Source organism: Enhydra lutris, unplaced genomic scaffold (assembly GCF_002288905.1).
Source record: "Enhydra lutris kenyoni isolate GAN:26980312 unplaced genomic scaffold, ASM228890v2 scaffoldscaffold24, whole genome shotgun sequence".
NCBI lineage: Eukaryota > Metazoa > Chordata > Mammalia > Carnivora > Mustelidae > Enhydra > Enhydra lutris.
Window position 1 is genome coordinate 27915293 of NW_019154108.1, and position 27636 is coordinate 27942928.

The 27636-nt window shown below is 35.5% G+C and overlaps 1 protein-coding gene across 4 annotated transcripts in view; it reads right to left on the reverse strand.

Annotated features, from left to right (window-relative positions):
* LOC111150680 (RAB GTPase activating protein 1 like) overlaps window positions 1-27636 on the reverse strand; it is a 759175-nt gene that overhangs the window by 605800 nt on the left and 125739 nt on the right. For all 4 annotated transcript variants that reach the window (XM_022508220.1, XM_022508222.1, XM_022508221.1 and 1 more), the window contains 3 exons: window positions 24122-24188; window positions 17488-17590; window positions 14818-14984 (listed from right to left, as the gene is read on the reverse strand). In XM_022508220.1, coding sequence (XP_022363928.1) covers window positions 14818-14984; window positions 17488-17590; window positions 24122-24188 — 337 coding nt within the window. The remainder of the gene's footprint in view (window positions 1-14817; window positions 14985-17487; window positions 17591-24121; window positions 24189-27636) is intronic.

Sequence of the window (27636 nt, forward strand, 5' to 3'; positions counted from 1 at the left end):
TTACATCTTCAAATCTAATGGCCTGAATTTTGTTTTTTAACAACAGACAGGCTAAAATATATTCTGCACTCAATTTCTGTTCAATTACAAATATAGATTTATAGAAAATATATTTTAAAAATACAGATTTATAAATCTATAAATATATATAAATATAATAAATAAATATAAATAAAATAAATCTATTTTATAAAATATAAATCTATTTATAAAAGATTTATAAAAATATAGATTTATAAATAGAATACAGATTTATAAAAAAATCTTAAAAAAAAACTCACATATTTCCTCAAAGGGACTTTTTTTAAGCACCACATTGTGTCATTACACTACTGCGGTCCCTCCCTTTGCTAAACCCCACAGCATTCTATATATTATTTTCATTCAGTATTTATCATATTCTCCTTTGTAAAATGGTGATTTTTATACATTTTTATACATTTCCTTATTAATAGAAGGTGACACAGAGAGCCTTTGGGAATAAGGATTAGATTTTAACTATCTTACCCTCACCATGAATCCTACCACAGAGATCATAAATTAACTTTGAATTAATGATAGCAGTCATGGAATTATTTGTGGTAAAATCCTTTTATGTAGCTCACTAATTCAAATGTCACAGAACTTTAGAGAAGGAAAAAACCTCAGTAATTGTATTAATCTACAGTCTTATTTTATAACTAGGAAACCAAGGCTTACAGAGATAAAAGGACATCTAATAGGATTTTTTAAAATTACCTATTGAAAAAAAAATTAAAAATTTTTTAAAAATTACCTATTGAGAACAAGCCTCAGCTGACATATTTATTCATATACAAATTCAAAACACTTTTTCATATATTAAATTCAAAATACATGATACACACTACATATCTATACAGAAGTAAGTGATTCCTTCCAATCAGATGTAAAATCCAGTATGTCCTTTTAGGCCAGATGCTCCAATAACTAAATATTACTTAATTTTTTATTATTATTAGAATATTTTAAATCTTTATAATAAGCAACATTTTTTCAGAAAATCTGTTCATCATGGTAATCAGATATGTTAATATAACTTAAATTATTTAAACCTTGCTAATTCTACAACATATGCTTCCTATCTCAAGAAATGCCAATCTGCATTAAAATATGGTATGCTGGCCTCAAAATGTTCTGGATTTCCTAAACTAATCTAATGTAAATAACATTTCTTTTTTTCTTTTTTTCTTTTTTTTTTTTTTTTAAGATTTTATTTATTTATTTGACAGAGAGAGAGAGATCACAAGTAGATAGCGAGGCAGGCGGAGAGAAGGGGGAAGCAGGCTCCCTGCTGAGCAGAGAGCCCGATGTGGGGCTCGATCCCCAGACACTGAGATCATGACCTGAGCTGAAGGCAGAGGCTTAACCCACTGAGCCACCCAGGTGCCCCGTAAATAACATTTCTTAAGACTATCTTTAAAATGAGTATTATATAAGCATTTCTTTCATCATAACATTGTTTTTTATCTATAATTGCCTCAAACTGTTCTTCCTAGTTTATCACACACATCCCCCAAATAAGCAAGAATTCAAGAACCACCCCCTATGCGTTTTCACAGTGCTGACTCAACTGACCTCTGGCAAACTGAATTCTGTTTTATAATAACTTCATCTAATCATCAAATCTGCTCCTATTTTTTTTTTCCTGACACTCCCTCTCCTTGTAGATGTCTAATTATGAAATAAAAGATCACTGAGTTCACTGAAGTAAATGTTGCATTTTTCCAAGCTCTTAATTCCATATGCTTTCCTTTTTTTATACCTAGAATAACTCTGCTGTTACCAATTTTTACTACATTTTGGCACCAGCACAAAGTAGAAAACATTTTTGTGAAGAGCAACATAACTAAGAATGTTACATGGCATTACTGGAAACAAAAGCAGTTGTCTCTGTTCATGGGAAAAAATTTCATTTCAAAATGATGAACAAGTAGTATTTTCCAAGTAATAATCACAGTTTCAAACATAAGAATATTATCTGAACCTAAAGACAGTGCATCTAAATAAGTAAAATTTTATTAGTAAATATCAATTACATTGCTACTTCCCATCACATCCAAGTAGCTCTGTTACATTGCCCTTTAGGTGGTGATAAGCCTTTTGTTTTTATCTGTTAAATTTTCAATGTACTCAAAGAACACAAATCTTTAGGTAGGAGTTATTTTTTCACTCACAGGCCACTTGGTGGGAGTGCTTTGTTGAAGATTAGTTGACCACACAGTTGTAGGTCCAATTCTGGGTTCTTTATTATGTTCCACTGATATATGTATCTGTTTTTGCACTAGTACCATACTGTCTTGATGCTTACAGCTTTGTACTATAACTTGAAATGTGGAATCATGATGCCTCCAGCTTTCCCCTTCTTTTTCAAGATTGCTCTGGCTATTTAGGTTCTTCAGTGGTTCCATACAAATTTTAGGATGGATTGTTCTAGTTCTGTGAAAAATGCTGGTGGTATTTTGATAGGATTGCATTAAATGTGTAGACCACAATAAAGCCAATTAGATCTTCAAATTTTACTCTACTGTTTTTGAACAAGTTATGAGTATCTCCAATATAAGTTCTATTTTGGGGTATTTTAAAACTGTCATTTAAAAAATCATTTTGAATTAACATGATAGGCACACAGAATCTGAAGCAACAGAATGTTCCAAAATTCTAATTTTTGCTTTCTGCTGTTTTAGAAGTCCTTCCATATGTTAAAAAAAAAAAAAAAGAAGAAGAAGAAGAATAAAAATATCAGGTGATGCATAATTTCCCTTTTAATTGAAATATAATTGGCATATAATGTTGTGCAGGTATATGTGTTGATTTGATACATTTATACACTGCAATATGATTACCATTGTAAAATCAGCTAACACCTCTATCTTGTCACATAGTTGTCACTTTTTCTGTGTGGCAAGAACAAAAGATTTAGTCTCTCAGCAACTTTAAAGTCTGTAATACAGTACTGTTGATTATAATCAGTATGCTGTGCATTAGATCTCCAGGATTTTTTTTATCTACTACTTGCATTATGTACAAGTTTGTACATAATGCTTAACTATACCATCTCCGCCAAAAGAAACTAGTTTGCTTTGAAATTTATCTATGTCATTCTTCTAAATGTTGGCAATAATAAGTGTTCAGCGCCCTGTATTTTGATAAGATGCTCACTCAGCAGTATCACTAGGTGTAGCTTTCAAATCCAAGAAAAAGAGACTGGATTTTCTCAAAACTCTAATTTTGGGGGCACCTGGGTGGCTCAATGGGTTACCTGTTTTTGCACTAGTACCATACTGTCTTGACAGTAGCATTGACTTGACTTGACTTAGCATTGTCTGACTTCAGCTCAGGGCATGATCTTAGAGTCCTGGGATAAAGAAGATGTGAGATATATATATGACGGAATATTACTCAGTTTTATAACTTTTCTCCCAAGAACTCTATCTCAATCAAGAGGATCAACAACCACCCAGTCACTTAGAAGTAATCCTAACCTGGGTGGCTCAGTTGGTTAAGCATCCAGCTCTTTTTTTTTTTTTTTGAAGATTTTATTTATTTATTTGATAGAGAGAGAGGGAACACAAGCAGGGAGAGTGGGAGAGGGTAAAGCAGGCTCCCTGCTGAGCAGAGAGCCCGATGCCAAGCCTGATCCCAGGACGCTGGGATCATGACCTGAGCTGAAGGCAGCTGCTTAACAACTGAGCCACCCAGGTGTCCCAAGCATCCAGCTCTTGATTTTGGCTCAGGTCATGATCTTAGGGTGGCTAGTCTGAGTCCCATATGGGGCCTCAAGCTCAGCATGGAGTCTGCTTAAGATTCTCTCTCCCTTCCCCAACTCACATACATGCTCACCTGTACTCTTTGTCTCAATAAATAAGTAAAATCTTAAAAAAAGAAAAAAATCATAGCCTCCTTGTTTTCCCTCAACTTCACCAAATGCTACTGTCTTTACTCTATTGATGCCTCTCTAATTCCTCTGTTCGACAATCCTCACGGACACTGCCTACCTTTAGGCCATCATAGCCTACTCACTTCATATCTACTGCCTCCAGTATCAACATCCTGTTCACTGTTGTCAGAGTGACCTCTCTCAATTACCAATCTACCGTCATTCACAGCTTTTAAAATCCTCCCAACCTGAGGAAAGTCTCTAAGTATCTAAGCAAGTATCTAATTACCTATTTAGAGTAAAGTGCACTGATGCTTCAGCAATATCTAATTTTTCTACATCTCTTGAGCAGACCACCTTGCATCAGTTTTATGAATTTATGCAAGTTATTTTCCTCTGAATGAAATGCCCTTCTCTACTTTGTCATACTTCAAAAGCCGAACCTTTCCTACCACAGTTATTCATTGTTCGATTGATTGATTCATTTACTTCAGGCTGATAGGACTCTGCGCAATGAGAATACAGAACAGATAGAAGAAAGCAAGTAGTCAATTAGCATTAATAACAATAGTTAATACTTACTGAGTATTTGCCAGATGACAAGCACTATTCTAAAGGGCATTATGTGAACTCTTATTTATCCATCATAACAATTACGATACTGTGATATAATAAGACATATATTTCTTAATCCTGGCTCCTAAAAATGCTCCATGACTATAAAGGTGAAAGAAACATCTTTTGTTATAATATTTGTTTTTTGTCATATAGAAAGAGCCCAGATGTCCATCAACAGATGGATAAAGAAAATGTGGTGTGTGTGTGCGTGTGTGTGTGTGTGTGTATTTTATGTACAATATGGAATATTACTGAGCCATCAAAAAGAATGAATCTTGCCATTTGCAATGATGTAGATGGAACTAGAGGGTATTATGCTAAGTGAAATAAGTCAGAGAAAGACAAATGGCATATGATTTCACTGATGTGTGGAATTTAAGAAAAAAAACAGATGAACATAGGGGAAGGGAAGGAAAAAATAAAATAAGATGAAAATTGAGAGGGAGGTGAAGCATAAGAGATGCTGAACTCGAGAAAACAAACTGAAAGTTGCTGGAGGGGAGGTGGGTGGGGGAAAGGATCACTGGGTGATGGGCATTAAGGAGGGCATGTGATGTCATGAGCACTGGGTATTATATGCAACTGATGAATTACTAAATTCTACCTGTGAAACTAATAAAATTTTTTTTTTAATATTTGGATTTTGGGGTGCCTGGGTGTCTCAGCGGGTTAAAGTCTATGCCTTCATGATCATGATCCCAGGGTCCTGGGATCAAGCCCTACATCAGGCTCTCTGCTCCACAGAGAGCCTGTTTCCTCCTCTCTCTTTCTCTGCCTGCCTCTCTGCCTACTTGTGATCTCTGTCTGTCAAATAAATGAATAAAATCTTTAAAAAAAATTTTTGGATTTTGTCCCATTTTCTGTAATAGCTTGAGAGCAATAAAGGTAAAAGGAGCATCTTTTCCTAACATGTCCCTTTCAACCACACTGGAGTTTATGTTAATGAGGTGAGTTTTGGAAAACCCCTAAAGACTAGGGGGAAGAAAGGGCTGGATGTGATCAACAGTGTGATTAGACTTTCAAACTCACCCCCCACCCTTCGAGGAGGAGAAAGGGGCTGATCAGTGATTTAATCACTAAGGGTCAGTGATTTAATCAATCATGCCTATATAACAGAGCCTCCATAAAAACCCATAAATAAAGGGACTAGTTTAAATAAAGGGATTGATGAACAAGTGGAAGTGCTGGGAGGATGGTGGGCTTGGAGAGGGCATGAAATCTCCACAATAAACAGCCCTTCCCCTATATCTCGCCCTATGCATCTCTTCCATCTGGCTGCTCCTGAGTTATAGTCTTTAATAATAAAACAATAATGTAAGTAAACTGTTTTCTTGAGTTCAGCAAGCCATTCTAGCAAATTATCAAATATGAGGAGAGGAGTTGTGGGAACCTCCAATTGAAAGCCACTTAGTCAAAAGTAAATGTGTCAAACTGGACTTAAAATTGGTGTCCGAAGTTGGGGGTAGAGTGACTGAGCCCTTAACCTGTGGGGTCTGTGCTAACTCCAGGTAGTGTCATAACTGAATTTTAGGACACCCAGTTGGTATCCACAGAGCTGGATGATTGACTGATATGGGAAAACACCCACCCATCTGTTGTTAGAAGTGGTGTGAATCATAGTTAAGGAAAACAAAGTTTTCTTTCAACAACTCTATAAGGTGGTATAATAAAACTCCACATTTCAGAGATAAGGAGTATCTTGCCTAAGGTTAAACATGCAGGAAATGGTAAACTGAGATACAACCCCAGGAAAACTAAGTTCAGTCGAACGTGTCATTGGTGAACATGACTTCTACACTTTGCATATACTTCTATATTCACATGTATTACCTAGTGATAAAATATTTTTACCACTACATTCTTACTTCTTAAGGACAGAGAACATATGTTATTCATTCACATATCCCCAACGTCTAGCACAGTGCCTATCACACTTTGCACTAAATAAATGTTTAATGAACTAAACTAAGCACTGAAAATCGTTTCTAAAATGAGTACTGGCATCTCAGAAAAACTATAAGATAAGCTATACAGGTTTGGCCCTCTCTCCTGAATTCACTAACACTTGACACATCACTTGGGAATGCCCTCTTGATTTCTTAACCTTGTCCTCTAATAAAATCTAGCCTAAGGAAAGAGGGTTATTAAATTTATCAACAATGAATACAATATGACTGGTAAAAGTTATTAAGGTCTGTTTCCTGAGGATGCTGGCATTTTAACAGGTAGCAAATCTTTAAAGCAGTGGAATAGCATCAAATAGTAAGATACCAGATGTTCATTAGTATTAGAAAGGCTTTTGGAGCAGGCATTTTTTGGGCAAGCAGCTTCCAAATGATTCCATACAAGCAGTATGCTCTTCCCAGACCAGAATCATACATCACTTCATTTCAGCAGCTAAGAGCCTGTTTTCTTAGAGGGGTAAAGTGCACTGCCCATGTTTCAAATGTTACAAGTCTTTAGATCTTATTTCTAAACTCTTCACATATAATACTAATGTAATTAGTGATGTCAACAGTCAAAGATAATGCAAGTAAAGAAGACAAGTTGAAGTAAAATATAACAAAAATGACCAGGAGTCATAGAGAAAAGTTTTCACAGGAAAAAAAAAAAATTCCCAATTTTAGTGTGATGACTAGCATATTTCCCCTTTCTCATAAACATTTCACAAGTGTAAGTTTTAGGGCCAAACTTCCTAGGTTTAATTCCTCATCTACCAACTAATAACCTTCCTGTGTCTAAATGCTTATCTGAAAAATGATATTAATGGCACGTACACCACAATGGTGGTACCAAGGATTACACACGTTAATACTTTTAAAATGCTTAGAACAGCATACTGCACGTAGTAATATAGTTGCTATCACCACTACTGCTTATAGTAATAGTCATGGAAGTAGTTGTTACTCAACAAGAATGGAGAAATCTCAATGAATATATGGATAACTGAGTAGACTTCACAGAAAAGCCCTTGCGTAATACTTAATATAACTGACATTTATAGAATACTCCACTCAGCAACTGCAGAATACACATTCCTTATAAGTACTCTTGGAACATTTACCAAGACGGACCATATACTAAGTCATAAAGTAAGGTTAAACAACTTAAAAGGATTCAAATGACACAGACTATGTTCTCTGATCAAAATGAAACAAAATTAGAAATCAGTAGCAGAAAGATACCTAGAAAAATCACAAATATTTGGAAATTAATCAATACACTTCTAAACAACCCATATCACAAAAGAAATAATACAGGATATGGAAAATATTTCAAATCAAATGAACACACAAAATATCAAGTCTTATGGTTGCAGCTAAAGCAGTAGTAACAGGTAAAGTTATAACCTTAAAAATGAAAAGGCTGGGGCGCTTGGGTGGCTCAGTGGGTTAAGCCTCTGCCTTCAGCTCAGGTCATGATCCCAGGGTCCTGGGATCAAGCCTCACATTGGGCTCTCTGCTCAGTGGGAAGCCTACTTCCCCCTCTCTCTATCTGCTTCCCTCTCTGCCTGCTTGTGATCTGTCTGTCAAATAAATAAATACAACCTTAAAAAAAAAATGAAAAGGCATCAGAAAAAAAATTTTTAATCATGGATCTAATCTTCACATGAAGAAACTAGAAAAAGAAAAAAAGTTAAATCCAAAGCAGGAGGGGAAAAAAAGAAATGACAAAGAAAACAAAAAGAATGAACAGAAAACAACTGGGAAAACAATGAATCGAAATCTGATTTTTTGAGAGAAGAATGTCAATAAAATTAATAAACCTCCAGTTAGGCTAATTTAAAAAAGAAGAGAGAATACATAAACTACCAATGTCAGAAATAAAAGAAGATCCTATAAATCCTAAAGACATTAAAAAGAAAATAAAACAATATTTTAAGCAATATTCTTGATTAAACTGAAAATTTCTTGGAAGATACAAATCACCACAACTCAAAAAGAAATAAAATAATAATAAACAAAGTAACACAGTATCTACTAAAGAAATTAAACTGATAACTAAAAGCCTTCCCACAAAGTAAGCTTTAGGCCCAAATGGTTTCACTGGTGAATTCTACCCAACATTTAAGGAAAAAATAGCATAATCTTAAATTCTTTAAGCAAATAGAAAATACAAATTCCAATGCATTTTGTGAGAACATTAAGCTACTACTAAAATCTGACAAAGACATTACAAGAAAACTACAGACCAATATTTCTCATGAAAATAGACATAAAAATCATTACCAAAGTATTACTAATTCAAATCTAGCTTATATATAAAAAGATTATCATGACTAATATATAAAATGAATACCATCATGGTATTAGGATAAGTGGGGCTTATCCTGAAGAATGCAAAGTTAGCTTAACATTCAAAAAATCAGTGTCATTCAACATAATAATGGAGGAAAAAAGGAACAACTTCAATATACGCACCAAAAAAATATTTCATAAAACCCAACACTCAGCAAGATAAGAAAAAGAAATTAAAGCATTCAGATTAGAAAGAAAGATATAAACTGTCTTCATACACTGAGGACATCATAGTGTATATGAAAAACACCCAGAGATTTATAAAATCTAATAAACAAACTTAGCAAGGTTGCAGAAAGTAAGGTCAATATGCAAAAAGCAAATGTTTATATTCTAGCAATGAACAATCAAATATTTAAAATTATAAAATGTATCTTTTAGTCACATAAAAATATTAAATACTTGGAGACAAATGTAACAAAATATGAATAAAACCCATATACTAAAAGTGGCTTAACACTGCTGAGAGGAATTAAAGAAAAGCTATATAGCTTGTGATATGCCATGTCCACTGACTGGAAGGCTTGATAGTGGGTTTTAGGTTTTTATTTTTAATCACCTGGTGCACATCATGTCAACTGTACTCCTTAATACCCAACATGTATTTCACCCATCCTCTCATTTACCTTCAATCATCATCAATTTGCTCTCCAGAATTAAGAATCTGTTTCTTGTTTGTCTCACTCTCTCTCTCTCCTTCCTCTTTTGTCTCACTCTCTCTCTCCTTTCTCTTTGTTCATTTGTTATGTTTCTTAAATTCCACATATAAGTGAAATCATATGGTATTCATCTTTGACTTGTTTCACTTAGCATTATACTGTCTAGCTTCATCCATGTTGTTGCAAATGGCAAGATTTCATTCTATTCTATGGCTGAATAATATTCTGTTGTGTATATACCACCTCTTCTTTATCTGTTCCTTAGTTGATGGACACTTGGGCTGCTTCCATATTTTGGCTACTGCAAATAATCCTGCTGAAAACATAGGGGTGCCTGCATTCCCTCGAATTACTGTTTTTGTATTCTTTGGGTAAATACCCACTAGTGTGATTGCTGGATCATAGGGCAGTTCTATTTTTAACTTTTTGAAGAACCTCAATACTGTTTTCCACAGTGGCTGCACCAGTTCGGATTCCTACCAACAGAAGAAGGAACCCCGTTACCTTCTTCTTCACATCATTGTCAACAAATGTTTCCTGTGTTGTTGACTTTAGCCGTTCCGACAGGTGTACAGTGACATCTCATTGTAGTATGGAGTTGCATTTCACTGATGATAAATGATGATGAGCATCTTTTATGTGTATGTTGACCATCTGTATGTCTTCTTTGGAAAAATGTTTGTGTCTTCTGCACATTTTTAATTAAATTGGATTACTGGTTGGGGGGGCTGAGTTGTATCAGTTCTTTATATATTTTGGATACTAACCCCTTTGCAAGTATCTTCTTTCATTCCATAGGCTGCCTTTCAGTTTCACTGTTTCCTTCACTGGGCAGCAGCTTTTTATTTTGATGCAGTCTCAATAATTTATTTTTGCTTGAGTTTCCCTTGCCTCAGGGATCTATCTAGAAAAAAGTTGCTACAACCAATATCAGAAACATTATTGCCTGTGTTCTCTTCTAGGATTTTTATGGTTTGAGGTCTCACATTTAGGTCTTTAATCTATTTTGAATTTATTTTTCTGTATGGTGTGAGAAAGTGGTCCAGTTTCACTCTTTTGCCTGTTGCTGTCCCAGTTTTCTCAGCATCATTTGTTGAAAAGATGGTCTTTTTCCCACTGGATATTCTTTCTGCTTTGTCAGAGATTAACTGACCTGTAATCATGGGTCTATTTCTGGGCTCTCTATTCTGATTCATTGACATGTGTTTGTTTTTGCGCCGGTACCATACTCCCTTGATCACTACAGTTTTGTAATAAAACTTGGAGTCTAGAATTTGATGCGTCCAGCTTCACTTTTCATTTTTAAGACTGATTTGCCTATTTGGGTTTGTTTTTTTTTTTTTGTGGTTCCATACAAATTTTAGGATTGTTTATTCTAATTTGATGAAAATGCTGGTGGTATTTTGATAGGGACTGCATTATATATGTAGACTGCTTGGATAGTACAGACATTTTAACAATATCTGTTCTTCTGATCCCTACGCATGAAATGTCTTTCCTTTTCTTTTTGTCATCTTCTGTTTTTGTCATCAGTGGTTTATAGTTTGCAGAGTATAGGACTTTCACCTCTTTGGGTAGGTTTATGCCTAGGTAACCTTTTATTTTCGGTGCAATTTGTAAATGGGATTGTTTTCTTCATTTCTCTTTCTGCTGCTTCATTATTGGGATATAGAAAGGCAAGAGATTTCTGTACATTGGTTTTGTATCCTGTGACTTTACCAAATTTATCAGTTTTAGCAGCTTTTGGTGGAGTCTTTCATGTTTTCTATATAGAGTATCATGTCATCTACAAATAGTGAAAATTTTATTTCTTTCTTACTGATTTGGATGTCTTTTCTTTCTGTTGTCTGATTGCTGTGACTAGAACTTCCAATACAATGTTGAATAAAAGTGGTGAGAGTGAACATCCTTGTCTTGTTGCTGACCTTAGGGGAATGACTCTTGGTTTTTTCCCCATTAAGGATGATATTATCTGTAGGCTTTTCATATATGGGAAAGGCTCGATGCTGTTAATATAGCAAGTCTTTCCAAAGTGATATATAGATATAAGGCAATCCCAATCAAAATTGGGATTTTTTTAAACGAAACAAGATGGGATTGGGAGGGAGACAAACCATAAGTGACTCTTAATCTCACAAAACAAACTGAGGGTTGCTGGGGGTGGGGTGGGAAAAGGGGGCTGGGATTATGGACATTGGGGAGGGTATGTGCTATGGTGAGTGCTGTGAAGTGTGTAAACCTGATGATTCACAGATCTGTACCCCTGGGGATAAAAATATATTATATGTTTATAAGAAATAATTAAAAATTAAATAATTTTTAAAAAGTGGGATTTTTTTCTACAAACTGACAAATTATTTCTAAAATTCTGAAGAGAATACAAAAAATGTGAAAAGACAAAAAACTTTGAAAAACTTCAGAAATCTTAGAACATCAGACTTAAAAATTGCTAAAAAGTTATAGTGGTCAAGACTGTGATATTGGTCTAAAAACAGACCTAAAGAGCAATGGAACAGAATACAGGGAATCCCATCTGGTTTGTTATTATCCCCCAGGAATCTGACCTAATCTTGTTTGAGTAGAGAACTGTCTGGGGTTATTCAGCAAGTGCAGTCACCCAGAATCATTTACATTAGGAATGGCCTGGACCCAGAGATTCCAAGGTAACCTTGAAATGCATTAGATGCTCACTTAACTCCTTCTTTCTACCAAGGTTGTCTAGTCTAGACTAACATCTCCAAATTATTATCAATGGCCACAAAACAACCCAGTCTCTGAAATACTGAAAAAAACTAGCTTAGCCTTCCTGCAGCATAGCATGACTTCCAGTAAGAAGTTATAGTTTCCATTCTTGCAATAATTATCCATTTAAATTTTAATAATTCATTTAACTTCTCTAGATTTCAATTCTTTTCCTTTTCATTATTTCTGCTCAGGGCAGGTATGTCTTCAGTCTCCACAGCTTTCCACACTTCTTCTTGAACACAGATTATACCACTAAAGTTAGAAACCACCTTCTTCGTATTTGACATTCATTTAAATCAGTCTCACAGTGCACTTGTCGTGAGCTCCAGATGTTGTATGCAAGTGTTGAATCACTGCACTGTACACCTGAAACTAATATCACACTGTACATTAACTAACAGGAACTTAAATAACAACTTAAAACCATACCTGCATGGTCATGATATATAATTATCCATTTTGTAAATCGCTGAAACTTGTGTGCAAATATTTTGTTTAGGAATCTACATCTGAGTTCATGTGAGAGAGCTTACTGTGGTTTTTCCATTTTGTAATTTCTCTGTCAGGTTTTCACGTCAATTTATTTTCTGGCCTGATAAAATGTGGTCAGGGAGTATTCCTTCCTTCTCTATTCTCAGGGGAAGCCTGTGTAGCTTCGTATGTGCATGTATGTGTACGTGTTTGTGCGTGTGTTTGTGTGTGTATTTCATAAGTGTGTAGGTGTTTGAAGGCATTCAGACCAAGTTCACTTAGTAGGAAAAATTTTAATTTTATATTCAACATATTTTATACATATGGCAATTCAGATTTTCTATTTATCCCTATGTCCATCATTTAGATAAATTGTATTTTTGAGGGTTTTGTCCATTTCATCTACATTTTCTAATATTGTGGCATAAAATTGCTCACAATAAAAAATTAACATAAAAAATACATCTGTCTCACATTTAGTAGAGCTGAATATTATAAGTAAATCTGATTTAATCTTCTTAATTCACATGAAATGACCTTGGGCGGTATTTTTAATATTTTATTACTTGCTACTCAGTCACTCAACATCAGTAGTTTTTAAAGTATGAAAATACATTTAATTATAAAAATCTACTCTAATACATATATTCTTAAATGTATATAAATATATAAATCTTAGTACTCTTGTTTACCTTGCCATAAATGTGTGCGTGCATAGATATATAGATATAGTATACAGATATATAGATATGGGAAGATATATAGATAGATAGATATGGGAAGAAGCTAACTTTTTATCAGGTCTCAAGAAGGAAGAATTCACATCAGAATTTACTAATGGTCACTGGGAAGAATGATGACCACTTTCTATATAGAGCCTTTATTTGCTCTCACACAACTCTGAATAATCCTTCAGTTCAAAATGACAAGTGAATTCTTTGATAGTCAGAACAATTAAGCTACCAAAAAAGCAAAGAAAAGAAAGAAGGGAGGAAGGAAAATATTCCATAATAAAATATGCAAAGATACTCAAGAGGCTAATATTTTGAATACTGTTCATATAATCTTCCTTAGAATATGCTACAAAAAAAGGAAATAATCCAAACAGTAATAAAAGTTGTATCAAACCATCACTCTGATAATTTTATGAAAGACAAAAAAACACAGTAATTTCAAAATATGTAGTATATGAAGCCTAACTGAGCAATGACTTTTTTTTTTATATGAAAATGGGTAAGCAGCTTCTTTATCTGTTCACTGTGCTGATACTTGCTTTTACCACATTACATTTCACATATTGCAGTCTATCAACCAGAAAGCATGACTACATTTGGGAAATGGAAGTACTAAATAGTATATAAAGGATTTCCATTATTCAAATAGAGCATTTTACCCTCATTTCACAAAACAGACCCTATTACGATCCAAATTATTTTTCACTAGTACCGTCTTCCATCACTACAAAACAAAAATTATGTATTTTACCTACTAACATTGCCTAATTTAGGGATGTCAGAGAAACTCCACTTTTGTTAATTAAGTATTAAAATAGTTTTATGATCTTACTGATAAGTCATACAATGTATTCATATAATATCTTGGTAGAAATAACTATGAAAATTAATCCCAGGTGTTACTTGGAAATTTTTTTCATTATAACTTTATAAAGATATGCTATTTCTGTGCCCTGTCTTTTTGGTTCTAAATAAATATATATAATAAGATGTTGTTTTATACCTATAAATCAGTATTTCTCTTATGTATGTGGATACCTCACAGATACACAGTACAAGTTTCTAGTGAAAAGAGTACATACTTATTAAACAGAGCTGGGTTTTTTTTTTAATTTACATGACCTAGATGTAGATTTTTCAAATATTCTATTGGTTGACTCTATCACTTGATTATTTGAGAAGTTTTTGTCACTTTTTATCACTACTTAAGAAATTATCTTAGTGTTAAAAAAGAACAGAAAATGTGTTATGGTGGGTGCTGTGAAATGTGTAACCTGATGATTCACAGACCTGTACCCCTGGGGCAAATAATACATTATATATTAATAAAAATAATTTTTAAAAAATAGAAAAATATATATAGGTTATTACAAGTAAAGAACAAAAGATCCTACCTGTTTCAACCTCATGAAGAAAGTCTCCGTGAAAGTCTTCCTGCTGAAATACCAAAACCGCTCATTCGCAGGGTACACACGTACTACTGTCTCCAGAAGGAAGCGCACAGGCTCCACGACCTCTGTGACGACCATATCCACTGCCACCGTCATGTACACTCGCTTATCTGTGGCAGAAATTTACTGCATGTTATGCTGGCTTTGTTGTTAAGTTTTCCCAAGAAGGTTCTTTCCAATCAGATTGTCACTTTCTGTGTTTAATTGTAAATGTTGTATTATAGGTTTGATTAAATAGATGATGATGTTCTCCAAGTATGTTTCTCAATACTCATGTCCCTATCTAAATCAATGGTCAAAATCACCTCTGAAAACTTAATTTTCCTTCCCCAGATCAGGTTCTTAATATAAAAATTAGGTAAAATATTCAGAATATCTTTTAAACTAAAACTATCTTTCCAATTTCCCAGAGTGCCTCTAGAAATTCATAGGATTTGTCCTTTTATCTTATAAAAAGAGATAGAAGAAATTATTCACTTTGGTGAGTTGCATGGAAAGAACTGTCAAATCAGAAGAGACTCTCAACCTTCACTATATTAAGTTTGTATTGGAACATGTTATTTAAATGAATATTTAAATGTTGTATGATTTAAGGGAAGTCCCTGGAGATCTGTCGGAATCCTCGTTGTCCCCTCACCACATGCTCAGGAAAATCACTAAGGTTCTGATGAAATAGTTCTGTACAGTTACAGAACTGTATCAGAGCCTGGCAAGTAGTTTTAGGCAAGAGTATACTGTTATCAGTCAAAATTTCAGTTATTATTTAAAATGTTTACTTGGCCACAGCCATCCTTTAATAAGAATCTAGAATCTTCTGGGCTAGTGTCTATTGGTTTTCTTTAGTTTCAACATGATAGGTTGAAATATGGGTTTTATTTTATTTATCCTGCTTGAGATTCAGTGGGCGAGGGGGTGGTTCTTTATCTTTTTCTTTTTTTCTTAAGTAGGCTCCATGTCCAACATGAGGCTTGAACTCTTGACTCTGAGAATAAGAGTCTCACCCTCTACTGACTGAGCCATCCAGGCACCCCTCATTGGGTTTTTCAGTCTGTGGTTTGGCTAATCCATATCGTCATTTCTTTGTTACTTTTGAAATATTTTTAAAATTTACTTTGTCCAGCATTTTTAGTTCTCAGTTAAAGTTCAAATAAACAAGCCCATCATTAGAAGAAACCTTCAACAATGTTTTTAAAAAAAAATTGTACAACATTTATACACATCAACTGTACTTCTATTAATATCAAATTCAACAAAAAATGATTACATTCTTTCTAAATAAATTCTACCTGCCAATTCAAGAGAAACAAGGATTCTCTAGACATTGTACTTGTCCTGGCAGGCCTTAAAAGTCCAAGGGGAGTACTGTCAAAGTTTAAGAGACAGTAACACAAAACATAAAACAGAATACACAACTTGGTGGTTTAGTGAAAAGATCCAAGACATTTCATCTCCAGAACTTCAACTTCCTCTGTAAAAATCAAACTCTGATTCATGAATCCTCTGAGTAATTTATAATCTCAAGGATATCATTTGGAAATTTTAGAAATCAGGTGTTTTTTCTGCCTTATGAAATAATTTTACATTTAAAATACATTATCTTGGGGCACCTCGGTGGCTCAGTTGTTAAGCATCTGCCTTTGGCTCAGGTCATGATCCCAGGGTCCGGGATCGAGCCCCACTTTGGGCTCCCTGCTTGGCGGAGAGCCTGCTTCTCCCTCTCCCTCTCCCACTGCTTGTGTTTCCTCTCTTGCTGTGTGTCTCTGTCAAGTAAATAAAATCTTTTTAAAAATAAAATAAAATACATTATCTTTCGAGTAAGAATATTTTTTAAGACTTACTTATTTGAAAGAGAGAGCATGCATGTGCACACACGAGGGGGAGGAGAGGCAAAGGGAGAAAATCCCAAGCAAGCTTCCCCTGAGATTGGAGCCCCACACAGGTTTGATCTCATAACCCAGGAGATCATGACCTCAACAGAACCAAGAGTTGACCACCCAACCAAGCCCACCCAGGAACCCCAAGAATATTATTTTAATATAATATTATAGAAAGTTTATTTTAATAGAGGAAATAAACTTTAAAATACATAATCCCTTAATAGAAGACCAAACAGGAGCACCTGGGTGGCACAGTTGTTTGTGTCTGTCATTGCCCTCAAATAATTCTATGATAACATATGAAACACAAACACCAGATACTTTCTACGCAATCTAATAAAACTAATTCACATACCTTTGTGGTAGATTCGTTTGAATAGTGGACGTTTTCCCCATAAATGCATAAAGTATTAAAAAACTTTAAAATCTAGGGGCGCTTGGGTGGCTCAGTGGGTTAAAGCCTCTGCCTTCGGCTCAGGTCATGATCCCAGGGTCCTGGGATCAAGCCCCGCTTCGGGCTCTCTTCCCTTCCCCTCTCTCTGCTTGCCTCTCTGCCTACTTGTGATCTCTGTCTGTCAAATAAATAAAATCTCTCAAGAAAAAAAAAACTTTAAAATCTAAATGAGAATAACTTCATTTTAAATAAGCACCAGAATTTTTAAAAATGCAGCGAAACAACCTTGACCATAATATAAAATTTAAAGCAAGTAATAATGAATCCTCTGAGAAAATTTACCTTTTGGGGTTTCTTCATTAAGTGCCAGAAATATTGGTACATTGGGGTTCCACATGCCAGTAATAACGTAAGCCCTCCCATCATAGCTCTTGCCCATGGATTCCTGGAAAAGTTCAGAGAGAAATCACTGAGAATATACATATCAAGAAAATCACCATTTTAAGTTATATCTTACTTTAAGCAATCAAATTTATTAAAATTTGCACTTACAATCAAATGGGATTTTGGGGGGTAAAATTTTTGTCACCCTATGAAAGCATCTCTTTCAATATTAAATTCTCTTACAGCTTTCCTAAGAGTTTCTATTTAGATGCCCATACCTCTTGGCTAAAAGAAGGTACACCTTTATATGCTGACTCACAACAGCAAATTGATATGAAGTTATATTTAGGTTTATCTTAGGCTGCTTGTCAAAATTTCACATACTTAAGCATACGAGTATGTCCAGTTTCCATTACAACTATACTATAGATCTCACTGAAGATATTTTAACTGAACTAATAGCTAATCAAAGGAAAAGCAGTTAGTATTTTACTTCCATTTTAATTTATAATATATTCTTAAAATATTCACTTATTTTATCACAACACCTCTCAAATTTGAAATTTTTCTATCATCTATGTATGTGTACACTTTCTTACGATCAGTAATCAATGTTAGGAGACTAATAAAGGTTTGTAGTCAACACCCAAGTTGACCGTCTCCCTTTTACCTTTTTACTCGCTCCCTCCTTCCCTTCTGTCCTCCCCTTCTTCATCTCCTCCACCCCTTAAGGTGTCCACCCAGCGCACTCCTGACTCTACCGAAGCAGCCAGCGGCTCCCATAGTGAAAGCAGGATCCCATACAGCTGTGTGTATGGGGGGGAGAGCAGTTAGAGGTGTTCCCATGGGAGAACAGCACACAGCATACACGCATGCGCATGTGCAAGAGAGTGCTGTCCACAGTACTTTAAATTCTCTGTAGCCATTTCCTCATATTATGAAAAGAGAGTGATGAAAGGGTCAGACGAAAACAAAGAGAAAAACTTTTTTTTCAATTTTACCCCCACACAGATGCTGGTGATTACAATGTCTATTTTCCTAGTGTATTGGTGGTCAGCTTGAGAGTAGGAATCCTGAGTTCTGGAGATAAAGTACATGCAAGGCCGTGTAAAGGACACTCACATAGCACCTTCACCACATTCATATACTCATCTTCATTCTCGGTCTCCATCTCTCTCTCCACCCCTTCCTCTCTCCCTCCCTCCCTATGCTTAATCCTCTCTACCTTCTCATTAGACCCCTATTCAGAACGAGAATCTGGCCTCCCAAAAAGCCCAATCCATTTCTGGAAAGAGCTGTGCTGTGCTTGAGTCCAAGAAGATAGCTAGTCCAATCAAAATATTTCTTCCAATCAATAAATACGAAGCAAAGTGGGCAGTTAGCAGTGGAGCTGTAAGACTTTAAGAAGTCAGGTCCTGACAGGCCACACATCAAATGAAGTGACAAGGTAACAGAAATTATAAAGTAGGAAAGACTATATAAAGAACAGCAGAGTACTGGGAAACTGCTAATTGGTAAGAGAGAAATGGAGAAAACAAAAAATTCATTAAAAATAATCATGCAGTCCAAATACAAAGGCACATACTGGGAGGCAGGAAGGAGGGAGGAAGACTGAGGAACAAAGAGAGAAGAGCAGAGATGGGCAGGGAGGGAGAGAGGAGGACAAGGTAGGAAAAGGCGAAAGAAGGAGAAAGGGAAGGTGAAGGAAGGAAAGAGAGAGATGGGGAAGGAGGTACAGAAAGAGAGGGGGGCAGAGCACCAGAGGTAGGAGCAGGGGTGGAAAAAGAGCAGGAGCCCAACCTATAAAGACACTCAAAGAAAGAGTAAGCCTCTGGGGGGAGGTGAGGCAGACAGAAGAGTCTAGATAGCAGAGACCACTCTGCAGGGTTCCATACGATTTCATGAAGATCAATAACCTCTCTGTCTCTAAGGTGCTCTAAGTGCATCTTTGTCCCTTGTAACCATAACAGCCTAATCCAACAAGCATAGCATTATGTCTTTGTAGTCCTCACAATACACCACCACAGTAACACTGTCTTACACATCAAAAGCCCTCAATACAAGTTTCTCCTCATCAAGTATGGCACTTTTGTTTCTGAACTAGACATTTCCATTATACAGCCTGGCTTGCTCCCAGTCTGTTATAAAGATACTTCTTGGGGCTCCTGGGTGGCTCAGTCAGTTGAGTGTCTGACTCTCTTGGGGTTGTGAGATCAAGCCCCAAGTCAGGCTCACACTCAGAGGAGAGCCTGCTTGAGGATTTCTCTCCCTCTGCCTCTGTCCCTCCCCTGCTCACTCTACCTTTCACTCTCTCTCTAAAATAAATACATTTTTAAAAAAGAGAGAGAGAGAGAGAGAGATACTTCTTCAACTATCTTTGCTGAAGAGTTCCTCCTGACTCCTCTGCTCCTACCACAAGCAGGGCTGACAAAATCAGGAACAGCAGGTAAAGGACATCTGGACAACGAAAGTCTCTGTCCAAACTAGGCCAGGATGGAACCACTAGATGTCCTCCTCTTAGGAAAATAAATTAGGAAATACAGACAGAATGTGGCAGTTTGCAGTGGGAACATGAGCAGAAAAGCCATGAGGGAGAGGCCAGGGAATCACAGAGTAAGCCACAGATGAACTATTGTCAAATAATGAGCAAGCTTAAGCTATGAGGTCAAGTAGGCAGATGGTGGGGTAAAGCAGACACATGGCGCTGAAAAGACATAACACACATAAAAAGTAAAAAAAAAAACAAAAAAAAAATGTAAGTTCATGCCAATCCATCCATTCTCTAAGCAAATGCAAGCTTACTCTAAGTCATGGTCTTTGCCTATAAGTATCCAGCAGAGAAAACAAAACCAAATGATCCTGACTCTAGAGAACTAACAAGCTAATGTTTTCCAAAAACCAGTTGGTGACCCATTTGTGGATCCTAAAATCAATTTAGTACATTATGACAAGACTTTTAAAAACCAGTTGGTGACCCATTTGTGGATCCTAAAATCAATTTAGTACATTATGACAAGACTTTTTAATTAAGTAGAAGAAAAAAATAGCAAAGTTCCTTACACATGTAAGGGGTAAGAACTGTTTCATGAAAATCTTATTGCTTTTTTACACATACAGATTACGAGCTTACTGGATTACAGTGTAATCGTGTATATTTAACTGTGAGACCAGCTACTAGTCTAGTGTCAATAAATGGTTAACTGTAAAGATCCACAAACTTTCTGAGGCATTTCTAGGACTTTTAAATTGCATTCCAGTTCCAAGAAACCTGGCTCTACTGGGTTTTCAGCTCTTGGTACCTTGCTGTTAGGCTTTCCCTAGTTTCATATAGGGAAGCAAACTTTGCCATACAAAATCTATCTCTTTGGCATGTGGGTTATTTTTAGGCTGCTTATTTAAAAAAAAAAAAAAAAGGCTGAGGAAGAACCTTTGACCTCCCCTTTATGGTCACCCTAGATAACTACAGTATAAAATAAAGTAGGTGAGGTAGTCAGGGAGAAAATGGGCAAAGTCTGTTTGTTAAAATTCCTATGTCCCATTGTTTCTGAGTGGTCTCACAAACACATTTGCCAAACATTTACTTTTTTCATCTTCTTTGAATTATCTTCCTTCCCTCTGAAGTCCTCAACTTCTAACCCTTCTCCTTAGCTTAGAATGGCATATAAGCCTCACTGCCTACAGGCATCATATTCTTAAGGAGCACCCAAACATATGTAATTAAATTCAGTCTTCTCCTGCTAATCTGTCTCTTGTCAATTTAATTCTTAGACCTGCCAAAAGAACCTTGAAGGGTAAAGAAAAATTTTTCCTCACCAACAGTATCGAAAATATTCTCACTACTGGAAGAAAACTGAATCTCTTATTTGTATCCCCAAAAACCCAATTTTATTTATAGAAGACTTTGTTTATATACTATATATAATACTATGTATATTTTGTTTATATACTCTCTCTCTCTCTCTCTATATATATATATATGAGTAATCTAGCTGTTTGACTAGAAAATTATTTTCACTTATAAATAGGACTTTCTCTTTCATGTAGATCTTATACTAAATTAAATGTATAAATTTGTAAAAGGTCTCAATTCAGGGTGCCTGGGTGGCTCAGTGGGTTAAAGCCTCTGTCTTCAGCTCAGGTCATGGTCCTGGGGTCCTGGGATCAAGCCCCACATCGGGCTCTCTGCTCAGCGGGGAGCCTATGTCTTCCTTTCTCTCTCTGCCTGCCTCTCTGCCTACTTGAGATCTCTGTTAAACAAATAAATAAAATCTTTTTTAAAAAGTCGTAATTCGGGCGCCTGGGTGGCTCAGTGGGTTAAGCCGCTGCCTTCGGCTCAGGTCATGATCTCAGGTCCCTGGGATCGAGTCCCGCATCGGGCTCTCTGCTCAGCAGAGAGCCTGCTTCCCTCTCTCTCTCTCTCTGCCTGCCTCTCCATCTACTTGTGATCTCTCTCTGTCAAATAAATAAATAAAATCTTTAAAAAAAAAAAAAGTCTCAATTCATGTTATTAGAAAATATTCAAAGGGAAGAAAAGTCAGCATTGTTTAAAAATTATTCAAGATAAACAGAAAAGTCTCACAAATTCTAAAATTAAATATAATTGCAGGATTTTCCAAAGTTTATCAGAATCAAATGAAAGAAAGTGAAATTTGTTTTCAAAGTATTCACATATTTGAATGAGTCAGAAGAATATCTTGCTCTAGAGGACAGAACTAAAACTAATTAGGCAAAGTTATAAGGAATATGATTTCAGGTGATTATAAGGAAATAACTTTGTAATAACCAGAATTGTCCCATAGTCTTCATTATAAGTAATAAGTTCCTTTTTATGAAATGTAGTCTAGCCAAAGCTCAATAACCATGTATTAAAGATAGCACAAAGATCCGTAACAAATTATAATTCTTGATAATTACAGAAACAAACCCTCCCACTTCTACCAACTATTTGTTGAACAGAAGCTTCAGTGCTGACCAGCCCTTTGATTTCAATATGGACTCTTCAAAGTGGAGAAATGCTCTTCAAGTAAGACACTCAAGAACAGGGGGCCTCAGAAGTTCATGCCAATCTGTAACTCTATAATCTGCGTTTAGGTTTTATTTAAAAAAAAAAAAAAAAAAGTCTCTGCCCTGGTTTCACCTTAATCTTTTAAACTCTGAAAGACTCTTAAGACCTAGGAACCTGGTTATGAACTACCTCCTCATGGAATTTTCAGGACTCCAAAATGCTATGGCTTGCCTTAGGTAAAACCACCTGTATTACTGATATGTTGTAAAGAGGGATGGAAGAGAGGTGGCTCAATAGCTAATTCATTCCACATTCAGTGTAACTTTTCGTGAAATGCTTCCTCTAGATCTCTGTGGCTCATGTATCAACGCTAGGAGAGCACTTAACCCACTGCCATAATTACATACCTAAGAGATCTGTTTTTTATCAAAAATCTATAAACCCGGGGCACCTGGGTGGCTCAGTGGGTTAAAGCCTCTGCCTTCGGCTCAGGTCATGATCCCAGGGTCCTGGGATCGAGCCCCGAATCCGGCTCTCTGCTCAGCGGGGAGCCTGCTTCCCCCTCTCTATCTGTCTGCCTCTCTGCCTACTTGTGATCTCTGTCTGTCAAATAAATAAAAAATTAAAAAAAAAATCTATAAACCCACAGATGCTAAGAGCTATGTTTTACCATATCTGTAAACCCAGCACTCCCCACAATGCCTGGCACACAGTTATGTGCTCAAAGGGCTGAACAAACCATTTCCAGTAGGACCACTAGAAAATCAATATGACATTAGCATGATATAACCTGAAGAAAAAGTTGACAGAATTGGTGCTGTTTAATTGACATTTTCAACACTCAGCTGAAAAGATTAAAATGTGTAGGGCTTGCTGTCACTAAATATAAAAATCCTAGTTAAGTCACTTTATATTTTACTATTTCATAGTTACTTGAAACTCTAAGATGACCTTCCTACAACATTTCTAAATCACAAAGTAAATATATTCATTAAGTGCAATATAGAAGGTATTTCTGTTTAAAAGTTAAGATAGTTTGCTATTTTTACATAAAATACCAACCCTCAAATATATATTAACCTTTAAGAAAATTATTTAAATAAATACCACTCCTACAGTAAATATACTTTGCTAAGGACAGGTAATAAAGGAGCATAAATTCAGAAAGAGAAATGTTTTAAAGAAAACAAAAGCATTCATTACAGTACTCAAATTAATAACAGTGCATTAAAATAAATGAAAGGCACCATATTCACTCTGGATATGCCTGTTATAATCATGTACTTGTTATTTTTGGCTCAAAGAAAAGACATCTTCCTAAGAACCCAAAGAGATGAATAAATGGACATTGCCACAACACTATCTTTTTATTTACTTTCAATTTGCATATGAGTTTTTGGTAGAAATTTTTCTAAATCTCTCCCTCATAAGTGACTTTAAGTTTGGGTTTCCAAAATTATTAATACCATACAGATGAAAGTTAGAAACAATTTTGACAATATGACAAAATTTTAAAATAGAAAATACTTCTAAAATATAAATTAACTATCATCTATACTTGGTTAATGTGCTTAAGGTTATCATTACCATATCCAGTAAATGCATGTCACTGTTCTTCACGTTTCGACCTGGGCTTAATAACATTCCAAAACATCTGAAAACATTGGGGGGAAAAAAAAGGACAAATAAGGTATCAAGAATATACAGAAGCCCAGTGAGCAAAAAGCCTTTTTACAATAACTATGCAATCTGACCTCTGTACTTACAAATAACTTTAATTTTTTAAAAGACACAACACAAAAAAGAATTAAGATACATAATAAAACTGCATAGAAATAAGTTATTTAAATTCCCAAATCTTTATTTCTGCATGTAAAAGATTACCAATGATCAAAAATTGTAATAAAAATGGCCACAAATTACTGACTGAAACAAAATACAGTAGTAAAATATGAATTTGTTTCCAGATAGAAATGAAACTTTATTTGCCTTGGAGTTATTTCAAACCTATAAGCCAAAATCAACTAATCCAATTAAATAGTAAAGGAGATTTAAAAAAATAACAAAACTGTGCTCACTCTTTGTATCAAGCCAGATTAACAGAAACAATTACCCTGGCCTTCAATACTCATTTTCACTGAGTAGCCTGTTAATATTTATTATACCATAACATTGAAAAAAAAGTTACATGAAACTCATTACTAAATGTGCCATTATATTAGTGAAGATATTATCCAACATACTATACATAGGAATAACTACTTACTTTGTTCTGTGCTTTCTGATGCTACAGAAGCTTTAGGAATCCCATCTACTACATCCCCTACAACTTTATTTGTGAAGGATTTTCATAAGGTCTAAATTCAGCTAAATCCAATATTTTTATATGTGTTAGATTATTATTAATTCTGCTTTTTAGTAAGAAAAGTAGAATCTAGAGAAACCCAACAACTTACTCAAATTCTCTTGCCTTTTAAATAACTCTTGTAAATCTAGAGACAATCTGATCTGTCCTCAGTATCCCTCTGCCAACAACGCATACCCACACTTACTAGAGTGTTTTTACTATAGTTTTCCAACATTTAAAAGTATGCTATGGAATATTTCACACAGTAGTAGAGAATGTAAATAAATAAATTCTGTCAATATTTTTTAAATTTCAAAATACTGACAACTGACATGTCACTACGTAATCTGATCTTTGTTATTTTCCAAAGGTTTACTTTTTTAGTAGTACAACTTGTTCTTCCATGAACAAGGTAAGACCTATCCCAATATGAGTCTAGTAAGTGGTAAAGCAATATATACTTCCTGTTAGTATTTGAGGATACCCTGCACAAGGATCTCTTTTGGCATCCAAAAACAATAGAGTACATGAAAAGATAAAGTCACTGAGATCTGAAGATAACTTTCCAAACATATTACTATACCACTGAAAAAAATGTAATATACACTGCCATACACTATAATCTATACACTGCTATAATCTCCCAATGAACTCCTATAATAAACACTGCAAATTAAGTATTAATTATGCAATTCATTGTACTCTCTCTTCTATCATTGCCTTAAATACTTGCTAAGCAAGAATAAAAAGTGAGAGGCGCCTGGGTGGCTCAGTGGGTTTGGCCCCTGCCTTCGGCTCAGGTCATGATCTCAGGGTCCTGGAATTGAGCCCCATATCGGACTCTCTGCTCAGTGGGGAGTCTGCTTCTCCCTCTGCCTGCCTCTCTGCCTACTTGTGATCTCTGTCAAATAAATAAAATCTTTAAAAAAAAAAAAAAAGTGAAATCTTTTTTCAGATAAGAAATTTGGTCCCTCCAACTAAAAAAAAGGTCAGGTCAGTGAGGACAGAAGACTTCTCTCACATTCCCTTCATGTTCTGCTTTGGCTTGTATCTCTCACCTTTTTTTTTTTTTTTTTTAAGAACAATTTTCTATATTACAGAATTTTTAAGTTTCAAAACTATTATGTACTTACTGTAAAAAAAGTTAATGGATACCAAAATGGTAAAAGAAAACATAAATTTATCCTTTTCTCTCTAGTATCAGCCCCCTTAAGAACGAACACTAACAATTTAGTATGCATCCTCCCTACATTTCTTATTGTTCTTGAAGACTTAAAAGATTTTTATCATTTTGTTTGCCAAGCACTTGTAGGCAAATAATGAAATTGGTACAATTCCGTATTTTTTAAATATTCCCATGTTAAACTCTATTGCAAAAAGAGCCTTGGAGGTTTAGGTTTTCCTTAAATGGCAACAGCTATCACTTTATTTTGATGATCTTTGATGTGGTGATCTTTTCCTGGGTTATAAATAAAAAATCCTGCCACCAGAGCAACTGGCTGGCTCAGTCAATTAAGCATACAACTCTTGAGTTTTGGCTCAGGTCATGATTTCAGGGTTGTGAGATCAAGACCACATTCAGCACAGCATCTGCTTGTCCATCTTCCTTCCCCTCTCTTCCTTCCCTCACCCCCAGCTGTGCTCGCTCTTCTCTTTCTCAAACAAATAAAAATGAACACTTTTTTAAGATTTCGTTTATTTATTTATTTATTTGAAAGAGAGAGAAACAGGGAGAGAGGGAACACAAGCAAGAGGAATGGGAGAGGGAAACACAGGCTTCCCGCTGAGCAGGGACCCCGATTTGGGGCTTGATCCCAGGACCTTAGGATCATGACCCGAGCCGAAGGCAGACACCCAGTGACTGAGCCACCCAGGTGTCCCAAAAATAAACTCTTTAAAAAAAAAAAAATCCTGCAACCAACCAGTAGTGTGACCTTGGAGAAAGGACCTAACTACCCCTGCCCCCGGTTAAAAAAATATATATTTTATTTATTTGAAAGTGAAAGGCAGAAAGAGAGAAAGCATTAGTGGGAGGCAGAGGGAGAGGGAGAAGCAGATTCCCCACCGACACAGGGTTCAGGGTCCATCCCAGGACCCTGGGATCAACAGCAGACACTTAATTGACCAAGCCACCAGATGCCCCAGCACCTAACCCCCTGAGCTTCCGCTTCCTCTTCTACAAAATGGAAGAGGTATAATACATGAACTCAGAGGAGTTTTTCCAACATGAAAATTGCACAGTTTTTCTCTATAAAGCTGTATTAGTCATTTCCAAATTTATATTTCATTAAAGCACATCAGGTTTCCTATGGAAACAAGTAAGGTCTATTAGGGATAATGTGTCAGTAATTAGATATTATTAGTACCACAAACACCTAATGCAAATACTAACTATTTCTTTGGGGAGGTCAAAGCATTCAACCTTTCCTTGTTAACTCTATAAATAATGTAGAAAACTGCCATCACACCTATTTTCTCAAGCAGCTCATAGACTATTAGAGGAGGAAAATATAAGTAAATAGGGAACTAAAACCCGATATGGTAAGTTCTAGGATTGCTGTAAATACAGAATGTTAAGGAAGCAGAAAAGAGACACACCCAACACTATAATATAGTATGTAATGGACCTGACCAAAATTTGAAATCAAACCTCCTGAGAATGAGATGATAATGACAGTATATTAATATTATTAAATTATAGCATATACTGTTTAATTCCTTAAGTCAGACATTACTGTATTGCTGCATTTACATT